At 38.3% G+C, this 19473-nt stretch overlaps 1 protein-coding gene across 1 annotated transcript in view; it reads right to left on the reverse strand.

Annotated features, from left to right (window-relative positions):
* The window catches only part of SLC44A3 (solute carrier family 44 member 3), a gene marked incomplete at its 5' end in the record, with an annotated part of 39515 nt that extends 20224 nt beyond the window's left edge, over window positions 1–19291 (reverse strand). The window contains 9 exons of the mRNA XM_010174259.2: window positions 1084–1249; window positions 9454–9640; window positions 11233–11357; window positions 12030–12119; window positions 12668–12837; window positions 14329–14422; window positions 15810–15946; window positions 16541–16683; window positions 19184–19291. Of these exons, the coding sequence (XP_010172561.2) occupies window positions 1084–1249; window positions 9454–9640; window positions 11233–11357; window positions 12030–12119; window positions 12668–12837; window positions 14329–14422; window positions 15810–15946; window positions 16541–16683; window positions 19184–19291 (1220 nt within the window). The remainder of the gene's footprint in view (window positions 1–1083; window positions 1250–9453; window positions 9641–11232; window positions 11358–12029; window positions 12120–12667; window positions 12838–14328; window positions 14423–15809; window positions 15947–16540; window positions 16684–19183) is intronic.
* Window positions 19292–19473: the final 182 nt, after the last annotated feature.

Raw genomic sequence — 19473 nt, forward strand, 5'->3', positions numbered from 1 at the left:
GGATACATTCTAGACACCATGGACAGAAACCTGCTACCTAGGTTTTGGAGGAGCCCAAAGCCTCCCTGCTCAGCCCAAGCCTGATGCTCCCAAGTGGCTGCAGACAGATCTCCAGGCTCCCTGACTCTCCCTCAGGTCACCTTCCTCAAGGGCTAATTTTCCAATAAATTGAGATTATCACCATATTCCTCAAATACAAAAATCAAGAAATGTCTTAAAATGCCAGAGTTTTTCACAGATCAGAAAATCTCATCACTGGGTGTAAAGGAACAGAGCAATGAGGGTGAGAAAGCTCGTAAAATACTTATGAGGAAAACGTTTTTCAGTATACTACTCTCTCGATTGTCAAAAAACTCAACAATGTATTGTGAGATTTAAAACTTCCCCTGCAATGACAGGATAGCATTACTTCAGTGCATGAACTCAACAGAATTTCATTTTACAATACTGCAAGTCTAAAAACCAGTATAAATAATGAAAAGTAGAGAATTTTCCTTATTTCCTCCACATTTAAACTTCAAGGCAATATACAAGTCAAGAAACTTTGTTTACACATCTCTCAATTCCTAATAGTGGTGTTAAAGCATTTACAGTTAACCATAATATCTGCACAGAGTAAAAAGAAGAGCAGCAGCCTAAGCATTTATGCAGTCAGAGCAAATGGAAACCCAGAGCAGGGATGAACACTTAGGAAGAGGTGAAACTGCCTATGAACACATGAAATTACCAAGGAGATATATATCACATCTCCATTTGGGGCTCATGCAGTCCCCGGGAAAAGGATCAAATGCAGCCTGTGCCTTATGAATGGCAAATTCACCAGAGTCAACTGAGCCCCACTGGCTTGTACCAAGGCTCCATTTGGCCTGGTAACTCCAGTGGCAAGGACGAGTCACATTAATATCATATACACTGTAAAATCTTACTCAAGATCTTGCAACAAGCACCATTATTTTATATTAAATTGGATTCCAAGATATTGACATGAATTCCAGTCTATTTGAGACTATTTTACCCAGAAAAAGATTGAAAGTAAATGCTGGAAAATCCCCAAACTGCACAAGGGGGCAATTCTGCACTCACCTGTTGAAGTAACAAGTAACCACTGCCCCTGCAATTGTCATTTGCTGACAGGCAAGAATGAATTCACTAGTCCAGATAAGGCCAACGAAATGATACCACGCCATGTAGGAAATTCCAGACAGAGCTCTGTATTCTACCTGTCCTCCTGAAGTAGTCTGTGCAGTACCTGGAGTTAGGATTACACCACTATATTATTATAACACATCAGACAAGGGAAAAAAAAAAAAAGCACATACAAGTGCTTCTGTACCCTTTTTCTTAACCTTTCTTCAATAAAATTACAAAAAAATAAATTCAGGTGCTATTTAATTCTATCCATTCTAACAAAGTCAGAGTGCCAAAATTTTGTAATTAAAATAGAATTTTGAAAAATAAAATCTTACAAAAACCAAAAGCTAGGGCTTAAATTGGGATTGAGAAATCTGCCAATAAAGTCAAGCGGACAGCTACAAATTAGGAAAGATTTCTGAGAAAAACATTACTCGAGATCTGAGTAATCAAATGCTTCAAATCTTAATTTTCTTCATTCAAATTTGAAATAAATTCATAGTCTGTTATGAAATGCTTTAGATTCTTTTTTATAAGAAGCCAAAAGTAAAGACTTTAGAAAAATATTAAGGATGCATAATGTACCATTGCCACAAAACAAAATTATTATTTTAATTGCTATTACTATTACTAATTAGAACCATGGAAAACAGTTTCAGTTCTCTATACTTTGCAATCTTTGTGCAAAATAGAGGCACATAAAGGTGGTCTCTCAAAAAATAATAAAAAAAAGCAGACATCTGTATGGTAGTATATGCTCCAATGTTATGACAGTATTCAGGAACATGGACAAATTTACTTATTTAAGCTAAAAAAAAAAAGCCTTTACTTCTGTTAATAACAAAGAATTTATTCCATATTCAATAGATGGCTTTTCACAAAAGGTGAGGTAACTCAGATAGCTTAGCAACCAAGACCTTTCTCTTTGCAATTCTATTTATGCCACTTGACTCTGAAGTTTAGTAAGAGAATAATGACATCAGGACGTTAATTCCTAGTGAAAGGTCTCTAGGTCCATAGCCTACTATTTTTTTAGTTTACGAACCCTTAAGTCTACTACCCTTAAAGATAAACATGTTCACAGAATAAAACAAACTCTGGAGGTGAGCAGTTTCTTATTCTAACTCCATGAAAGAAATAACAAAGTGAGACATAGAATTGTCTATTACTGCTATAACAGCATTATGACTTAAGCTTTAATACTTCATGTTCTCCCACAGAACAGCACATCACCTTCACATTCAAAACTACCAGAGATACAAAACTATCTGTGAAATGGTTCACTTACTTCTGTCCTATTTTTCTATAGCCACAGAGTTCATACTCAGTAATAGCTAAAAGTAGAAACAATAAAGATTTGCTTTCAGCAATACCATCGGGTTTAGACAAGCTTTGTAAGTCTTCAGAACCAAGGTCTGTTTGTCTGTAAATTAGGAAAAAATATTAATCTACACCATAGCAGCACTGCAAAATTATTTTAGAGTGCTTTGAAAGGATCAAAAAATGCTACCTGGGTGCATAATTGTTATATGGTTAGCTTAAATATGTATCTGCATAAAATAAATTGAATTATTTTACTCCTGTAACATTAGCATTACAAGAAACTCATCCCTCTCAGAATCTCAGAGAAGAGCTATTTGCTATTCAAGGGCAAGAAGAAAAAAGTCTATGAATAGATTTATAGCATACAAACTAAGCATTCTTCCCAGAGCTGAGTCAATCTTATTCTCAGCATTCTTGTAATCAAAACTTGCATCCATCAACACAGCGCAGCTGGCCTCAAGGAGGAGTCTGTAGGTCCTGTATCAGCCTTGTTCTTCAAGGCAGCCTTTGCTGAAGCGCAAACACAGACATATGTTCTAGCTATTTAATTTTCTGAAAGGAAGCTCTTTGCAGTGCTGTACGGCTGATCATTCACAAAAATATTGTTGCTTCTGTTATGTTCAAATGTATTTTAAGTCTGTGAAATGCAAGATACTTGATGATATGAAAAAGCTACTACTCATATCCCAGGTCTCTTCTCCCCTGGTTTTAAGTTTGGATGCAAAAAGTATTTTTTTTTTAGGCGTATTTTTGAGGATAGATTTGTTTCTTTTGGTACATTAAAATAAGCTATATGCTATACCATTCCTCCCTGTTCTGAATTCAAGGGATTTTCAGTTCCCTTACTTCTTCCATGGCTCTAGTTTGCCATTTTCCTGCAGCACACACAACTATCCAAATATGCTCATTAACTACAGCCTATAGTCCTTACTGAGGGAACTTACGCAAATGATAGGTCAATGAGATCCAAAAAGGTCTCCTACCTCCCCATTTTTATGCAGACATATCCCATTTGGTAGCAGAATTAAGCACTTTTCCCACCATACAATCCACCTGAACGTTTCTTTTCCAAAAAAGGCACATTTCAAGCCTTGCTTCTGCAGTTTTGTCATGAAGACTGACAAATGTATGTATGGTAAACTAACTTCGTTTGCTTTTTACCAGTGTACTGAAATAACCACCTGCAGTAATAACAGTAATGGCTTTGTCTTTCCTGGCCAACCTTAGACATGTACATGTGTACAGCACTGTGCACAGAAATCAGGCACATCCACCTGTGAGTTCACCATTGATCACTTTGCTGTCTAGGTATGGTAAACTGGTTTTGTTGCTTCACAGAAATCTGTTTACCAATGTAAACATCTGTGTCTGACTGATTCTCTGTCTTCTGGGCCTACTGTGCATGCATAATTCCGTCAACAGAATTACATGCAATGCTATTTTTCAAATGTCAGTCCTAGTAGCACAGATAAACTTTAAAGCTATCCTAGATACCCTGTTGAGAAAAATACATGCCATTTCCCTCATCATTCCAATGCAATCTATCTGTTCACACAAGTTAAACTTTCTCAACAAAGCCTTGAAATATGGTTCAATTTGTCAACAGAAAATTTTTCTCCAACTACATAACCTCAAATCTTTCTGGTGTACTATGCACTCTTAGTGATAACATTAAGAAGTCAGTAAAGAAGTGAAGTCCCCTACAGGTGAATCACCAAACCTGAAAACCTCTGATCAGTACTAGTGTTGATCAGCTGCAAATACTTCAAAGAAGTGTTGCTAACAATGCAAACAGGCACAAGTGTTTGCAGCAGAATCCAGAAGAGATTCTCGATCTGACTCTGCAGCCTAGTGCTGTGCCCTTATGTCAGTCAGCACGGCAATGCAGTGATTCAAAAGTCAGTGTGCACGTGCAGTATCATTAGCTACATTTTGGTACTTTCAGATTTATGTCAGATGCTCTTACTGGGCAATTGTGGCAAGGTTTGGCTGATGCCTGGAGCAGTAGGCTGTTGTAAGGGATGAAAATTTCTAGGAAGTCTAGTTCAGCAATTTCTTTATCAGAAACAAAGAACCACTGACTAGAAAATACAGAGAGGCTGTTTATCAGTTCCTGTTAACATGAAAATATGATGTCCCCTTTCCACTGCTAAGTGAGGAAAGGTTCTGGCATCACACAATGAATCTTCATGCTTCCTGCAAGAGAATTTATTGTGTTATTTTATTTAGCTTTTTTCCATGTAGTGGTATTTATGGCTAAGCTAGCTGACTGTAATTGGAATGTCAAGGACCCTGCAGGAAATACATTTTTATTGCTGGTTTTGCTACTGCACAGCTTTATGTGTCAGTTTTATTGCTCACTTGCCTGTAGGATGCACCTTCATTACACAAAAATCTCACACCGCCTTCTCATCCTACATTACATGCACAGGATTTATGCCATGTGGACTTCACAGATTCTGCATGCTGGAAAGCTGAAAGACACGCTTTGCTGTGCCATATGGCCGCTTGAGTTCTGCAGTGAAATGCCACACAAATTAGCAAACAATAAGACTCAGTCACCCTAAGACATATCAGCTTTTCCAAAGCACAGCTGAATTCCATTCCTAGTCAGCTAATGGTTCTAACTGGTGCCACTGTTTGTGCTGTCTCAAGTCTCATAGAGTCTGGCATTTCTCCTAGTTTTCTAGGTCTGGAATTCACTCAGTCTCTGCTGCTGTTACAGACTCTGAATTACCAAGGTACTTAAGCAGGTGCCTACCTTAAAACGCATAAGCAGTCCTACTGATTTTAATAGGATTACCCATGTGTTTCTAGTTAGTCATGTGCATAAGTACCTTTCCAAGTGTGGGTGATAGTTTCCTATAGCTCCCCAGAACTTAGTCTCTTCTCAGAGTAACATTGACTTTTGGAGGAGGTGCAAATAAGGTGTCTGCATGGCCACATAACAATCAGGTGCACCACAGCTGAAGTGAAGATCAAGTGCTCCAAAGCTGCAAGATGTGGAGATGATATAAATGTTATATAACTAGTGAAGATTCAAGGAAAATGTTAAGAACAGGTGCAGCATAGCAGCAAGCCAATTTCACTTGCCCATCTCTCTATCTTAGACAAAAGACTAGTGTCTTTCTAAACATTTCATTTTTTTCAGCTTTCTTGGTATATCTGCACTTAAAATACAGTCTGCATAGCCTCAGAAAATATATTTGTGAGAATATGAAGTCAAAGTGTCAAAAGCAAGAAAACCACCACCTGGATTTTACAAACTGAATCCTGGATAGGCAACTACTTGTCAATGGAAAAAACAAATGGCTCAAAAAGAGCATATCTTGGGAGATCTTCAGAGAAGCACTCTCAGCTGTAGCAAAAACTCCCCAAAACTCAAAAAGCAAAAGAAATGTCTTCCATTTACAGGGCAATTGTAGAAAACTAGTAGAAAATGCAAAGCTGTTCTGCCAGTGTATTATTAACCATAAAGTACTATATTTATTTATTTTTACAGGATGTGTAAGTACTAGTCATCCTAGAACAGCAAAACAACCCCCAATGAGCTACCTTACTGTGAGCTTTAACAGGCAGCGTTTGGGAGGACTCATATTTGAGTTGAAAATCTGAAATAAAATCTAAAAGAATATTCTCAATACCACATCTAGCCTACTGTTCACTCGTCCAAGCTTTGAACTGCAAAACAAATCTGAGGTAGAGCATGGGACGGGAAATACAAACAGCTATCATACTTCTGCTGACTCCTCGACAAATCTCCTCAACCTGAGAGCTGGATAAAACAATCCTTCACTACCTCCCCAGATCATTAAAATGCTAAAATTGCCTTTGGTGTCTTCGAACTCCTCTCAGGAGTTACTCTGTGATCAGAGCAGCCGTAAACAACCGACCAGATTCGGAAGAAACTTTCTCACACTACTTTATCGGCACCTAGTGGGCACTGACGCTGCTGCAGGTCGTTCACATGAACACCTCAGCCCCTGGACTTTGCCAAGGGCTCCGTTTACACCTGTTGGGTAACAACAGCCATCATTTAACACAGACAGCTAAACAAGAAGAGTAATTACAAATACAAACGATAAAATTAATAGAAAAGAGTTTTAACCAGAAAAATAATCAATTACAGAGAGTGGCATTTTTCTACCTGCATTCAAGCTCAGGCTGTAACTTAGAACTGGTTTGGATAATTTATGAAATGCACATTCTCTTCTAAATATTAAAACACTAACTTGTTAACAGAAAAATCTTACAGGGATTGACATCTACACTAAACATATTCTGGCAGAAGATCTCAGTCAAAACATATGTTCTACTAGACTCCTCATATGAGCAATATATTGACAGTTAAGCGCCTGGAAATGACCTTTCCCTCTTATGTTAAATCTGTAAAAACTCAAGTTTTTCAAAACTGAGTGCATCCTAGAAACTTTAACATGGCTCTACTGTGCAGCAAGATTATGCTGCCTTCTATATTGTACTGTTTGCACCACTCGCTGGAAACATCAGCATTCCTATTATGCTAGGGAGAAGACAAAAAATAAAACACCTTAGAGCCAGAAGAAATGTGCTGCACTATGACTGTAACAGCAGCTCAAAAATTGTTTGAATCCTACTCTAAGCAGGCAGGAAAAAAAAGAAAATACTGAATGGAAATGTCTAGCCAAAAACAAGAGAATATAACCAATGAATGAAAATGGCACAACATGGAAAAAGCATAAAAAGCCTCTCAAAGGCAGTTTTCATTGGGTTTTATTTCCCTGTGAATACATGTGGAATCTGCTTTTGGATATAATGTGCAAGTCATGACCTTCCTGCAAAGTCTGTAAAAGCATCCAGGAAATACCTGACAAGTTCCCTATCCTGCACTTATCATCAAGCTGTTTCTGTCATATGAGTTAAAATATTTCTGCTCTTCTAATGATTGCTGCGTTTTCAGAAGCTTTTGAATATCACAGACTCAGATGGCACTCTCTAAATTTAGATTTAACAAGGGCAAGCTTCACATCCTTACATGTGCACATTAAGAGTACCGGTGAGTATTCCTGTGGGTAATGGGCCAACTCAGCTTAACATCAAGGATTTAATATTTCCTCTAATAGTTCTTGTTAATTACATATTTAGGAAATCTGTGCATTATCACTCATTCTATCTACCTGCTACTAGATACAGTATAGTTAATGTTTATCTTAAACTGCATTTGATCCAAGCAGGTACACAAAATGAACAGTTGGCTGACAGCTCAGGAGTTGCTCCTTTCTACAAAGGACTGGTCTGAACCCGTGATAAGGTACCTCGCAAGGCCAGTCTGAAAATTACTGCCGCCTGGCTGACCTGTGCATAAATGGGATGAAGATTTTGCAGTAAAGCTAACAAGCACACAAAGCTGGGTCTAGAATGTAATGCTGTCTCTGTAAAGGGAAAATCCAACTCAAGAGGAGTGTGGAGAAGGAATATCCATGACAGTTAAAGCAAAGTGAATCTGCTTGACTATTTAGTCAGCCAGGAACCACTCACAAAGAGACTGCAGGGTTGGATATCCAACCTTGCTAGGTCTGACCCTTTTGCAGGAGAAACAGGTTATTAGTCAGACAAGTGCTTCAAGCAGCCATTTCTGACAGACATGAGCTACTGGGGGAAAGGCAGCAGAAACAGACACCCTTGCAAATTTGTATGACTCTCCAATGAAAGCTGGAGGGAAACAGATCCCAGTCTAGCCTAATAAATGGGTGAGTGATTTGCAATGTTAGCATGGACTCAGACAGATGGACTCTCATGTGAAGTGGGTCTTGTACAGAGCCAGAATTAACAGGGTGAGACTGAGATGGAAGCATTTATGATGGAAGAGTACTGAGGTACCTGACCTACTGAGGTGGGGAATCAGACTGCCGATTTTGCCAAACAGGCTCAGCTGCACAAAGGTTGGAGGCTTTTCTAGCCCAGCTGGGATCTGTAAGACTGTACAGAGTTACTGCAGCCACCATCTCAAGCGGTGGTGGAAACACAAGATAAAACGGAAACACGTAAGCATTTGAAGAGCTAGGTTGTGCTGGGTTTTCCACACAGAAACCACTGACAAGATTCAGAAAATAGAAAGCCCATGAATAAATATGGGAATGACAAACAACTGTCTCTATCTGCATCAATTCTGCATCAGTTTCAACCCAGAGGACAAATGACTCCTAGTAGTGGCTCTAGAAATTTAAAATGAGAAAAAAACAACTCTCAAATCATAATGCTTCCTATGTACAAGGGCTGATGTCTGGAGGAGGAGTTACCCTCAGAGCAACACAGAGTTTAGCTTCCCTTCTTTGGGTGATGTTGCACAGAAGAACAATCTCCCCCTCCCTTGGATGGCACGATGCTGGGCCAAGGGACAGCATCTAAATTACCCCGGTTCAATCAGTGACAGATCTTGTAGTGACATGTCCCTCAGTAATACCACTTCCATACTCAAAACCTGTTCTTGCAGATCTTTCATAGTGATTGACTATTTCTACAGAGCACCTTGCCCACAACTGCAAGTATCTCTGGATTAATCCAAATACTGTTGTACCTATCTAAATAATGATAGCAGTTGTCACTGAACTACTGTTCAGAAACAATATTCTGCCTCCATGACAATTTGACATTGTAGTGAGAGAAGATTAACATTTAATTTCATAATAACTGCACTAAAAGCTGTCTCATCCCTCCCGCTATTTTCTTCATTTAAATACATCAAACATATACTGTATCTACCACAGTCTAATCATAAATTAAGTGACTGAGAAAGAACAAAACTAAAGTTCCACATTGCGGCTACACTCCCAGAATTATGTCAATGTTGAAGACTCCAACAAATGGGGCAAAAAATAAACAAGAAATGGTGAGAATAACACAGCTGTGTAACAATGCTAGCCCACATTTTGTACACTAACACCAGGAGGTCCCATATTTAAGATGTGAATGTAGGAAGCAGATAACATTCACCCAAAAATGTGGAAAGCATATACTTACCTGCAGTTCCTAAGCTAAGTAGTACAGCAACCCAAAATACCCAGAACACAATGAGAATCAGAAAGGTCCAGAGTGGTTGGAACAGCAGGAAAGGAATTCTGCCAATGATTTTACCAACAATTCGAAAGAGCTGTACAGTGAACTGAAGCCTCTTTCTTAGTACAATTATAATGGAAAGCAGAACAACCTGTTACAGGAAATAAAAAGACAAATTGTTGATTTTTTTTCCTTAAGAAAATATCAGAGTTGTCAATTGTGGGACCAGGGGTTAGAGATTTCACAAAGACATGACAGCAAGGCATTTTACACAAAGTTACTGTACACTGGAAAATTTTTCTGAGACACTGCCCTGCCTGTATTCTTAAAGAGCTTGTGAATTAAAATCTGATTTTCTGAAATCATCACTATTGTTTCTTTAAAACATAACAGGACTCATAAAACTGTAATTCACCCAATGGAAACAGTCTGTTTTGCTTTACAGCCAACACAAATGTACATTGCATGCTACACATTGCTTTCATGTACCCTGTATGTCATGAACATTTAAACTTTCTTCCTACTCAGGTCAGCTTGCCACTGCTCACAACAGTAAGAGGACTAGCCCTCTTCTGCAGAAAGAACAGTAGCACAACCAAACTAATTTGAGAGCTGTGTATGTATGGAAGCAAAGCAGACATAAAATTAAATTCCATTTAAATATTTTTTTTCAAAGTGGAAAAAAAAACCAAACAACAAAAAACCACCAACAAAGCCCCAAGTCAAAATCCCCACAATGTCCCCAGTTCTTTGTATATGACAAGGATCTATGGACAGCAATTAAAAGAGAGGTTGGAATCTATAAAATAATAAATGCACCAGTGGCAGCTGCTTCACCAGCTTTCTTGCTTGGTCTAGAAAGAAGCCACCAGCTTTGAATATAAACACAACCTGCAGCAGTGGATGTTCCCACAGTTCTGCAAAAGACAAGTTGTACTGGAACACACATGCATACAAAGGAACCTCTTCTTACCCTTTTAGTATCAACAGAATTAAAAAGGTCCTAACTTAAGAGAGGATATTTAAAAAATCTGATCTGTGACACATTTGTATTAGTCACTGTAAACTGTCAGACTGTTTACATCCGGTGAATTCCAGTCTATGGATCCTACTCCACTTTAAGAAAACAAAACTTTAATAAATGTCTCATGAAATACAAATTGTCTGTACACTCATATTGAGCAATGACTCCTTTAACATTGCAACATCGGAGTGAAAAAAATCACTTTAAAAGTTGCAAGCCACAGTCAGATTTTATTTTGGAACATGGTCTAATGAGAGAAAAGCAGAATTTAACTCCATAACTTGAGGCCTAGACACTGCTGCCTATGCTTCACTACTACTTTCATTGTCTAAAAGAGCTGCCACCCCTTTTTCCTACTGACAGGGTAGCCTGAATCCACAGATCTCATGTTTACATTGAGCCAGTGCCCCTCTGTTCACTCAACTTGATTATCCAGTTAGCTGATGCAGAGAAGAATAGGGATGGAACACAGTTCTTGCATTTCTATACCACCAATGCTAACATTGCTTGTACATGGTTGAAGTGTGGCAGAGCCCTGTTCTGACAAATTTCACAATGAAGATGTAAAACTATTTAAATGAGCGTAAGCAGATCTTATAATTCATTATCATTTTCAAATCTGAAAGGAATGAGGAACTATTTCTACTGTTGCAGAACCACTATAGTTCAAGTTTTCAAGTTACAGCCTCTGCCACCGCATAGGGTAAAACGCTACTTACAGTAACTATTGTTGAGAAGATGGCATATCCAAGTAGAAATTTTACATTTTCCTTTTCTGTTTCCAATTCAGTGCTGGGATCGTTCCTGTAGTCATAATAGAGCCACCAGAGAACACCTGAAACAACTGAGCAAACAAGAGCAGCATGAAGGCAGGCAGCACTCCCCAGGCTGCAGAACACTGCTGTCGGCAGGCTATGTCTGCCTGGCCTCCCTCCCGAGTCTCTCGCCCTTCCGCCTTACCCCAGCTCAGCTCAGGAACACGGTTGCGTACCAGAGAGGTACAATATTAATGATTACAGAGAACACTCACATAATGGTCTGTTAGTCTGAGGCAAGAATGCAGCAGAAGACTTGGTTTTCTTGCAGTTATTCTAAAGCTCAAGCATGTCATTTCACTGAGCAGATACAAAGCTAACTTCCATGGAATGACAAGCTTTAGCTGGACACATTCCTATAGCTCTCCCTTTCTAAAGCAGGCAATGTAAAACTTCACTAAGCTTTATCTGAAACAGTAGCATTTTCATAACTGCATTCCTCTGCCAAAAGACATGTTGTTTCCAGGCATCTATAAAAAAATAAAAATCATCATCATCCCAACAGTCAGCAGCTGAAACAGCACAGCCAGACCTTGGCACCAAAAGGCAAGCGAGGCTCAGCTTGGAAACGGCTGTGGTAAGCTTAAGGTTACTAAGAATGGCCACGGAAAAAAGGATAGCTGTTTGTTCAGCTGCCTCTCCCTCAGTTCAGTGAGATGATCCATTTAACTAAGCATATGCTAAAAAGTAAATATACTTACATAATAACCCAAATACAACCAGTGAAATCAAAGTATGGACTAGAAGTGTCCGAATGAATCTGAAGACTAAAACCAGGATAAAAGAGAAGGCTGAAAAAAAAAAAGTAAGTTTATTATGAGTATTACAACTCACTTATTTACTTTAAAGATAAATTTAAGGTTCTTGCAGAATTTGGCCTTTTATTTTAAAACAATGGTCTCAAAAGCAACAGCATTTAGTAAAGCTGGCAACTTTTTAACATTTAAAATGCACAGTTACCTATAAGTTACCCATAATGAGCTTACAACTGAAATATTTCACCTTGGGAATTATTAGCTTTTCAATAATACTTTGTATAAGATTTAAGTTAAAATAATCATGCTGATGCCATTTTTCTTCCATCAACAATTTCTTACAGTCCGTTGAAATTGGGTATATGATGATATCAAGGAAAAAGAATGTGATATTTCACAGAGCTGTATTTCATCTGACTATTAAATGCCTTCTGATAAAACACAATCACTCTTTCTTAAAAACAACTCTGCCCAGAAAAGATTAAAAAGATCACTTTTAAATTAAAAATATAAAGTTAATAGAAACATTTGAAACTTCACACCTTAATTTAATATTTTTATTCGTTTTTTATTTATAACCTTACCTAGTGCAAGGACACTCAGTCCTATCACAGTATCTCTTCCTGCCAATATTCCACTGAGAATTCGGTGAAAAACATCCATTTCATTAACCATATTTATTAAGACAGATGCATATTTGGAATAGCATTCAGGATTTTGTGGAACACATCGATTAAATAATGGAAAAGATTTACTGGAAGGTTAAAAACAAAGATGGTAAAAAATATTAACTACTGGACAAACAGTTTCAAATCCAGAGAGATCCATTCCACCATTCTCTTTCAAGCCCTCTGCAGCACCCTACCCGCATCCTCAACCGAGTTTTGCAGCCACAGCCGCCCAGTCTGACCTGTAACCTGGCAAGCACCCTCCCTACCCAGGAGGAGATCTTGCACATGGAGTCTGACACAATGGGAGCCTGGGCACGGGAGTGGTCTGTTACAAATGGTAGTTTCATCTGCAAAATAAACTCCCAGTAGCATCATGCCTGTACCACTGTACCAGAACATCCATTTAAGATCAACATGGGGGAAAAAATAAACTACTATCTTAGTCACAATCAGCATGTAGCTCGTATTCCCATTCTAGTCTGGCTTCACCTGCTTTGCTCCCATGTGTTTATGTAAAACCTAAACTCATACTAACATAGCTGCAAGCTACGTTGTTGTAGATAATTCTAGACCACAAACACTTTGCATTGTTTTTATGATATTTAAGCATTCCAAAAGCCACATCAAAACAATGTTGGTAAGGTACAATTAACACCATCAAATATTTACATATGAAATTATCTGGCACTCCCAGTCAAGCTTCTTGAATATACTTATTGTCCCACTTTGGCAATGCCACACTACAAGAGTCAAAGATATATTCATACCTAAAAAGGAGTGGTAACTTCTCTGACTAGCTTTGCTTGTACTACGAAATTTTACTGTGCAAGATGAATAACTTTGCTGAGTTCCTTGCAAAACAGAAAAAAAGCCTAAAAAGTCAAAGAAATAAGTAAAATATGCCTTATTTTTTCATCAGTTTCCACGCTTTCCTTTGGTCCACTCTATGTGATGTTTTTATGTGTCTCCTGCTCTCTTCTGCTTGCTTTTTTCCTTTATTGTCTCTTTTTCAGAGCAGATGACTTAGCTCTGTGAACTAAGTGGAGATTCCAGTTCTTTGCTGTATTTTCATGACCCAGTGGAATTTAAAATTACAGGTTTAAGGATATTGACTCACAAATGCCAAATGTTAAAAACAGTGCCATCCACAGACCTGCGCTTCAAGCCAGCTGGCTATGAAATGATTCTGATGGAAATTTCTGGTTCAGGATAATAAGCAAGGCCAAAGACCACAGCTCATCTTCCTTGGCACTGAGGGAGAGAGCAAAAGTCTGTGTAGGAGATACGTCACTCCTCACATAGAGTGCTTTTCTCCTGATTTGGAGGGAAAAAAAAATCTCTAAAGTGTAGAGGAATAATGGGAATGCAGTCCTCATTCATTCTGTGAGACAGGACACTGGCATGTTCACAGGCACACATGAGAACTCATAAGGACACACGTACAAAAAATAAATAAACAAAGCAAAACCATTCTGACTGTAAAGCATCAAGTCACATACAAAATGTGAAGCAGTAACAATCCTTAAGAAGCTGTTTGCCCTCCAGGGTGTTGTAAAGTGCCCAGTAATTCCTACCTTGGTGGAACTGGTAGTGTGGGACACAGCTCAGCTGCCTTTGGATTTAGCGTGTAACTGGAAATGTTTAGGTTGTAAATGCAAAGCCAAGAACCTAAGAACGGAGGGAGGAAAAAAAAAAGTAACTTAGTTAAAGTTTTAGAGAAAAACACATTATCAATTAAGTTTTGTTTACACTTCTGCTTTGATCCCTTAGCAGGCCATATTCATCCTTGATATTCCAGTGGGAACGTAAAACACAAATTAGTTAATTGAGTAAATCTAAAGCAACCTCTGCGGAATTTTTTGCCTTCTAGACTTAACTATAATTACCATTTACTGATCTTCCTGGAGGGCAGGCACACTATTTGTTCCACAGTGCGATACTTGGGCTCTAAACTCTTACTCATTAAGATAAGGTAACAGAAAATCTAAAATGACAGAAGCTACAACAGAACTAGGTCCCTCATGATTTAGAACAGAATATATATCTATCCAGAAACGTAACACTTTCTGGGCTCTAGGATAAATATTACCAGGTACTCTGCTAATAATACTCTGCCCCATTATATAATGCTTCTGGGAAAGAAAGGCTGGATACATTCAAGCCATTCAAAATGTAATACTGCCCTCTCCGTTGAGATAAACATGCAAGGTTTAGCATGTAGATGGCATTTCATGCAATTATATTCAGTTACACTGAAAACACATATAATGTCACAGGTGTTTACAGCTTTCTGTACATACCAAATGGTGGTAAACTACTCCAAAATGAAATTAAAACAAATGGTGTCAATTTAAATAGTAACCCTTGCCAAACAAAACAACAAAACAAAAAAGAATGGAATTCTGACCTTAATTAAAAATAGCCACTAATATCCATATGGTGTGCAGTTTACACATACCCTATGGAATAAGGGTTAGGCGACAGGCTATTTTATTTGTACATTGGACATGAATAACTGGAGCTGCCTCTCTTGTACAACAGCTACTTCTGACAACATATCTATCTTTAACATCAGAATAAACTAAAAAAAATTACAGGTGGAGTAGCAAACTTTAGGATTTGATGTCTAAAGGGATAAAAACACTTGTGTGTGTGTGTCTGGAATTAATAATTCCACCATAGTTTTAATTAAATTTAAAAGAACCAGTTGGACAAGTTTCTCAAATACGATATGAGCTCTGTTCCCATACTGGCACCCCCACCAAAGTATACACTGTTTCATTCTCAGCAGCCAGTTTTCTGCTGTATAATCTCAGCATTGTGTAGGAATTAATCAACAACTTTTGAATTTGCATAAGAGAGCTGTAACATTTCTAGAAACTATGATTTTGAAATAAAGCAGAAACAAGACATTTTACTTTCTGTTGCCACGGACTGCTCAGGAAATTAATAGTAAGAAATGACTCCCTAGCGTAGCAAACACAAGCATAACAAAGTGAAAGCTGCTCAACTGTTCCACAGATACACTAAGATATTCACATTCCCTGTTGCACACCATTATTCCTTGCAAAACTCTGGAGGTCTTCCAAAGAGTCGAGTTGCTCTTGCGGACAACTAGACACGCACAAGGAAAGTGAACTGATTTTGAGGCTTTGAGTTTCCAGGCTGCACGGATTCAGAAAGAACACAAACCTAGAAAGAAAAGAAGATCCTCTTTTCAAAAAACAAGCTTGCTTTCTGGTTTTTATAGGTTTAAATTCTGAGCCTTCTTTCCACGTTTTTAAAGCGCTACAAAGCAAATAAAACTCTTTTTTTTCAAATATAATGGAAAAAAATGGGAGTTTGAAGTCAGAAGTTAAGCAGCAATTCGAGAATATGCTACATTTTTATACTTCATTTTATGTTCTTAAAAGGGATCAGAAGCTGTCAGGTAGGTGCCATTCTACAAGGACTAGTTCATGGGAGTCGACAGAATGACTAACTTCAACATGCAACTTCCTTAAGTACAAAGATTTACCATACAGAATGACTGCTGGTTTGGCCAAAGCCCTGTTTAAGATCCTATTTAAGAAGAAGCCAGTATAAAGCATAACAATGTAGCACATTTTCAAATTGTATCTTAACTTTTTAGTTTCACTCAACATTTTGCACCATTCTCACAACTTTTTTTTGCCTTTCAATGCAAGCATGTATATAGACACATGTATATGATTGACAACTAGAAGATGTGTATCTTATAAAGTTCCCAAACATTTGATTTATTTAGACATTATCTGATGTACTTACTTTTTATTAGTCATGTCCTGTCCAGAAAGGGGAGCCCCTTTTACAGGAGTGTTCTTCCTACCACATATGTTCCCAAAGCTGTCATATCCAAGCACAAGTCTTGCTGCAGCACCAGCCATCACAGCATAGCCAGTTATAAACATCTGTTAAAATATTTTTAATGTGAAATCATGCTAGAATAGCTTTTCCTTCCCATTCAATAAATACTTTGTTTAACCCATGCATTTTTGTATTGTGGACGCAAATAGTTAAATCTAAATTTGACCCCTCTGCACAAGGACAGAGCAAGTCATAGGGACAAGTTTGGCCCTATTGCCTCCTTAGAGCTTTCCTTCGTCTGTTGCTGAAAGTATATAAATTAAGCAGAGCATCACAAGAGAAGAAATATAGGGGTTCTAAGTAAAATAAAAGGAAAGCAGTAGTAAGGTGCTAAACATTGCTTCTACAGAAGCTTGTGCACGTCACTAGGCAAGGTCACTCAAACAGTAATTTTTCACCTGTGCTCAGTGCTTCTCGTTTTTCAGGGTGCCCTTCAAGACACACCTGGGCAATACTGAAATGTTGAGCCGTTGCAGCTGCTAGTAAATTTAATCAGAGGTATATTTTAAACACCTAGGGTATAATTAAAATGCACCTTACCTGAAATTTCAGGAAGATGCATTCTTTAACACGTCAAAAAGCTGGAGAGAGCCACACTGTGGACTGAGGTGACACTGCACTGCTCTTTTAGATGCTCTGCTGTCAGATCAAAGTCCCAGCAGATCAGCTCCCTGTAAACCCCAGGGGCAGCTAAGCACCTCCGTTGACCAAGTAGCAGCAAAAAAGACACCACGCCTAAGAATGCAGCTTAAACCCTACTCATATACCCCACGAGGGCCAAAATGCCCCTTGAAAATAACTTTTCCACGTGCCAAGAAGCAGTAATTCTTTTCTGGGAAGCTGGTAAAGTCCTGAGCACTACTTTACCCAAAAGCTTCTTCACAGCACTCCAGCTATCGAAGAACTCGGCGATTCAATCATCTCCCCTGTCCCATGAGTGCAAACCACATTCACACACAGCAAGGACAATACACTGAGCTCTGTGGCTGTATGCCAGCTGCTGGCAGCAGCGCATCTCCTCAGTCCTACATTAACCAGTACTTCTTTGCATGGAGTTGCTGACTACCAGCTGTGCGGGAGACAGATTGCACGTATCAGATCCAGCACAACTGCTCTCTTACTTCAGGTTTAGAGCCTTTACTTGTTATTCTACTTTTAACATGTGTGAATAAAGAAGGGACCTGGGCAAAAACTAAGTCTCATACACAAATGTGTAAGTATGTGTTTCCGTAGTCCCCAGTGTAGTCTCATTTTTGCTTATATTTTTAAAGTCTAACTAGTTAAAGAGTTGGGTTTTTTTAAATTATGACTGCATGTTAATGCTGTCTCAATATGGAGATCTTTGTAGAGACTCCACAATTAAAGCTGGCATAGTACTTGTGGATGTGATATTTGTTACAATAACAAAATGTTTTCAGATCCAGTTTATTTACAGAGCAAATATTTGTTAATAATTGTTCTCAGAAGAAAAAGAAGAAATGAGCTGTCATTGTAACTCACACTGAATTACACTTTCAGAAAAATTCCAGTGTCCCTTCTAAAGGGGGATGTTACAGGTCCATTGCCACCAGTATGGCAAATACTGTGTATATGTGAATTTTTTTTTTTTCAGTGCAGAATGCTGGATACAAGCCATAAATATTGTTAAGTAATAGCTGCCTGTAGGACTGCTGGAGGGGTGTGTCTACACATGCCAGTGATGCGCATTTCCACAGAGCTATTAATGTGATTTCATTTTTTTTTTTCACTACATAAACAAATCCGTATCACCAGTTTTTTTAAAAAATCTTTTAAAAATAAGGTCAAACAAAAGAAAAAAATACATGTATGCAATAAACAGTTTCACAGAAACTGAGCAATAAAAACAGTGAGAGAAAACAAACAAAAATCTTAAATTCTCACCATCTGACAGGTTTAGTTTTTGCCATTTCCTTCACTGATCAAAGCACTAAGTGTAAGACAGTATATTAGAAAAACCTATCCTGTTCACAAAGTTCAGCTCCAGTTTATGCAGTATTCAAAATGTGTATGTATTCTTCTGCATTGGCTTCCATTAAGAGTTATTAGGAATTAAATTGAAAACTGACTAACAGTGTATTCACGATAATCCTGAGTAGCCTGAGACATATAATAAAAAAAACCATTCATACTTAGGAAAGACAAAGCCTGTTCCCAAAATCTTGCACAGTGTTCTAAGCACTGGACAGTGACTTGGTACAACACCAGATGGACAAGTTGCAAGACTACCATGAATAAGGAGAAATAAGAGTCTAGTCAGAGCCTGGACTAACTTACAAAAGATCAAATTCTAAATAACCTAGCCCTGTGTATGCATGGCACCTAAAGAATATGGGCGGCATTTAAGTCTGCATGTGGACACTGCATTAAAGCACTGCACCATCACGAAGGTTGGGTCTGTCCCAGCGCAGTCATGGGACTCTTGTAACACCTGTGCCCATGATAATTCCAGTTTAGGTTTAGTATACCACTCTGCAGAACCCCGTCACCTCTGGGTCTGATTTTCTTTCAGAAAAAGACACTTACCAAACAAGTCCAGAAAAGAAAGAAGAGGGACAACCAGAGAGTGTCTGTGCACTTCCTGTAAATGACTGGTCTCCATTCTCTTAGTTCAGAAACACTATCTCCAGAATCCTAAAATGGGAGAAACAAAGAAAGAAAATAAAAAGAAAATAAAAGAAAGAAAAAAGAAAGAAGGAGGGAAAAAAACCCCAAACCAAACAAAACCCAACCAAAACAAACTTCCTGCGAAATTAACATCAAGTTTCAAACGTCTGAGATTTCTGGAAGAGCAAACCCTTGCGCTCAAAATGCCC

Source organism: Antrostomus carolinensis, unplaced genomic scaffold, assembly GCF_000700745.2.
Source record: "Antrostomus carolinensis isolate BGI_N321 unplaced genomic scaffold, ASM70074v2 scaffold51628, whole genome shotgun sequence".
Classification (NCBI taxonomy): domain Eukaryota; kingdom Metazoa; phylum Chordata; class Aves; order Caprimulgiformes; family Caprimulgidae; genus Antrostomus; species Antrostomus carolinensis.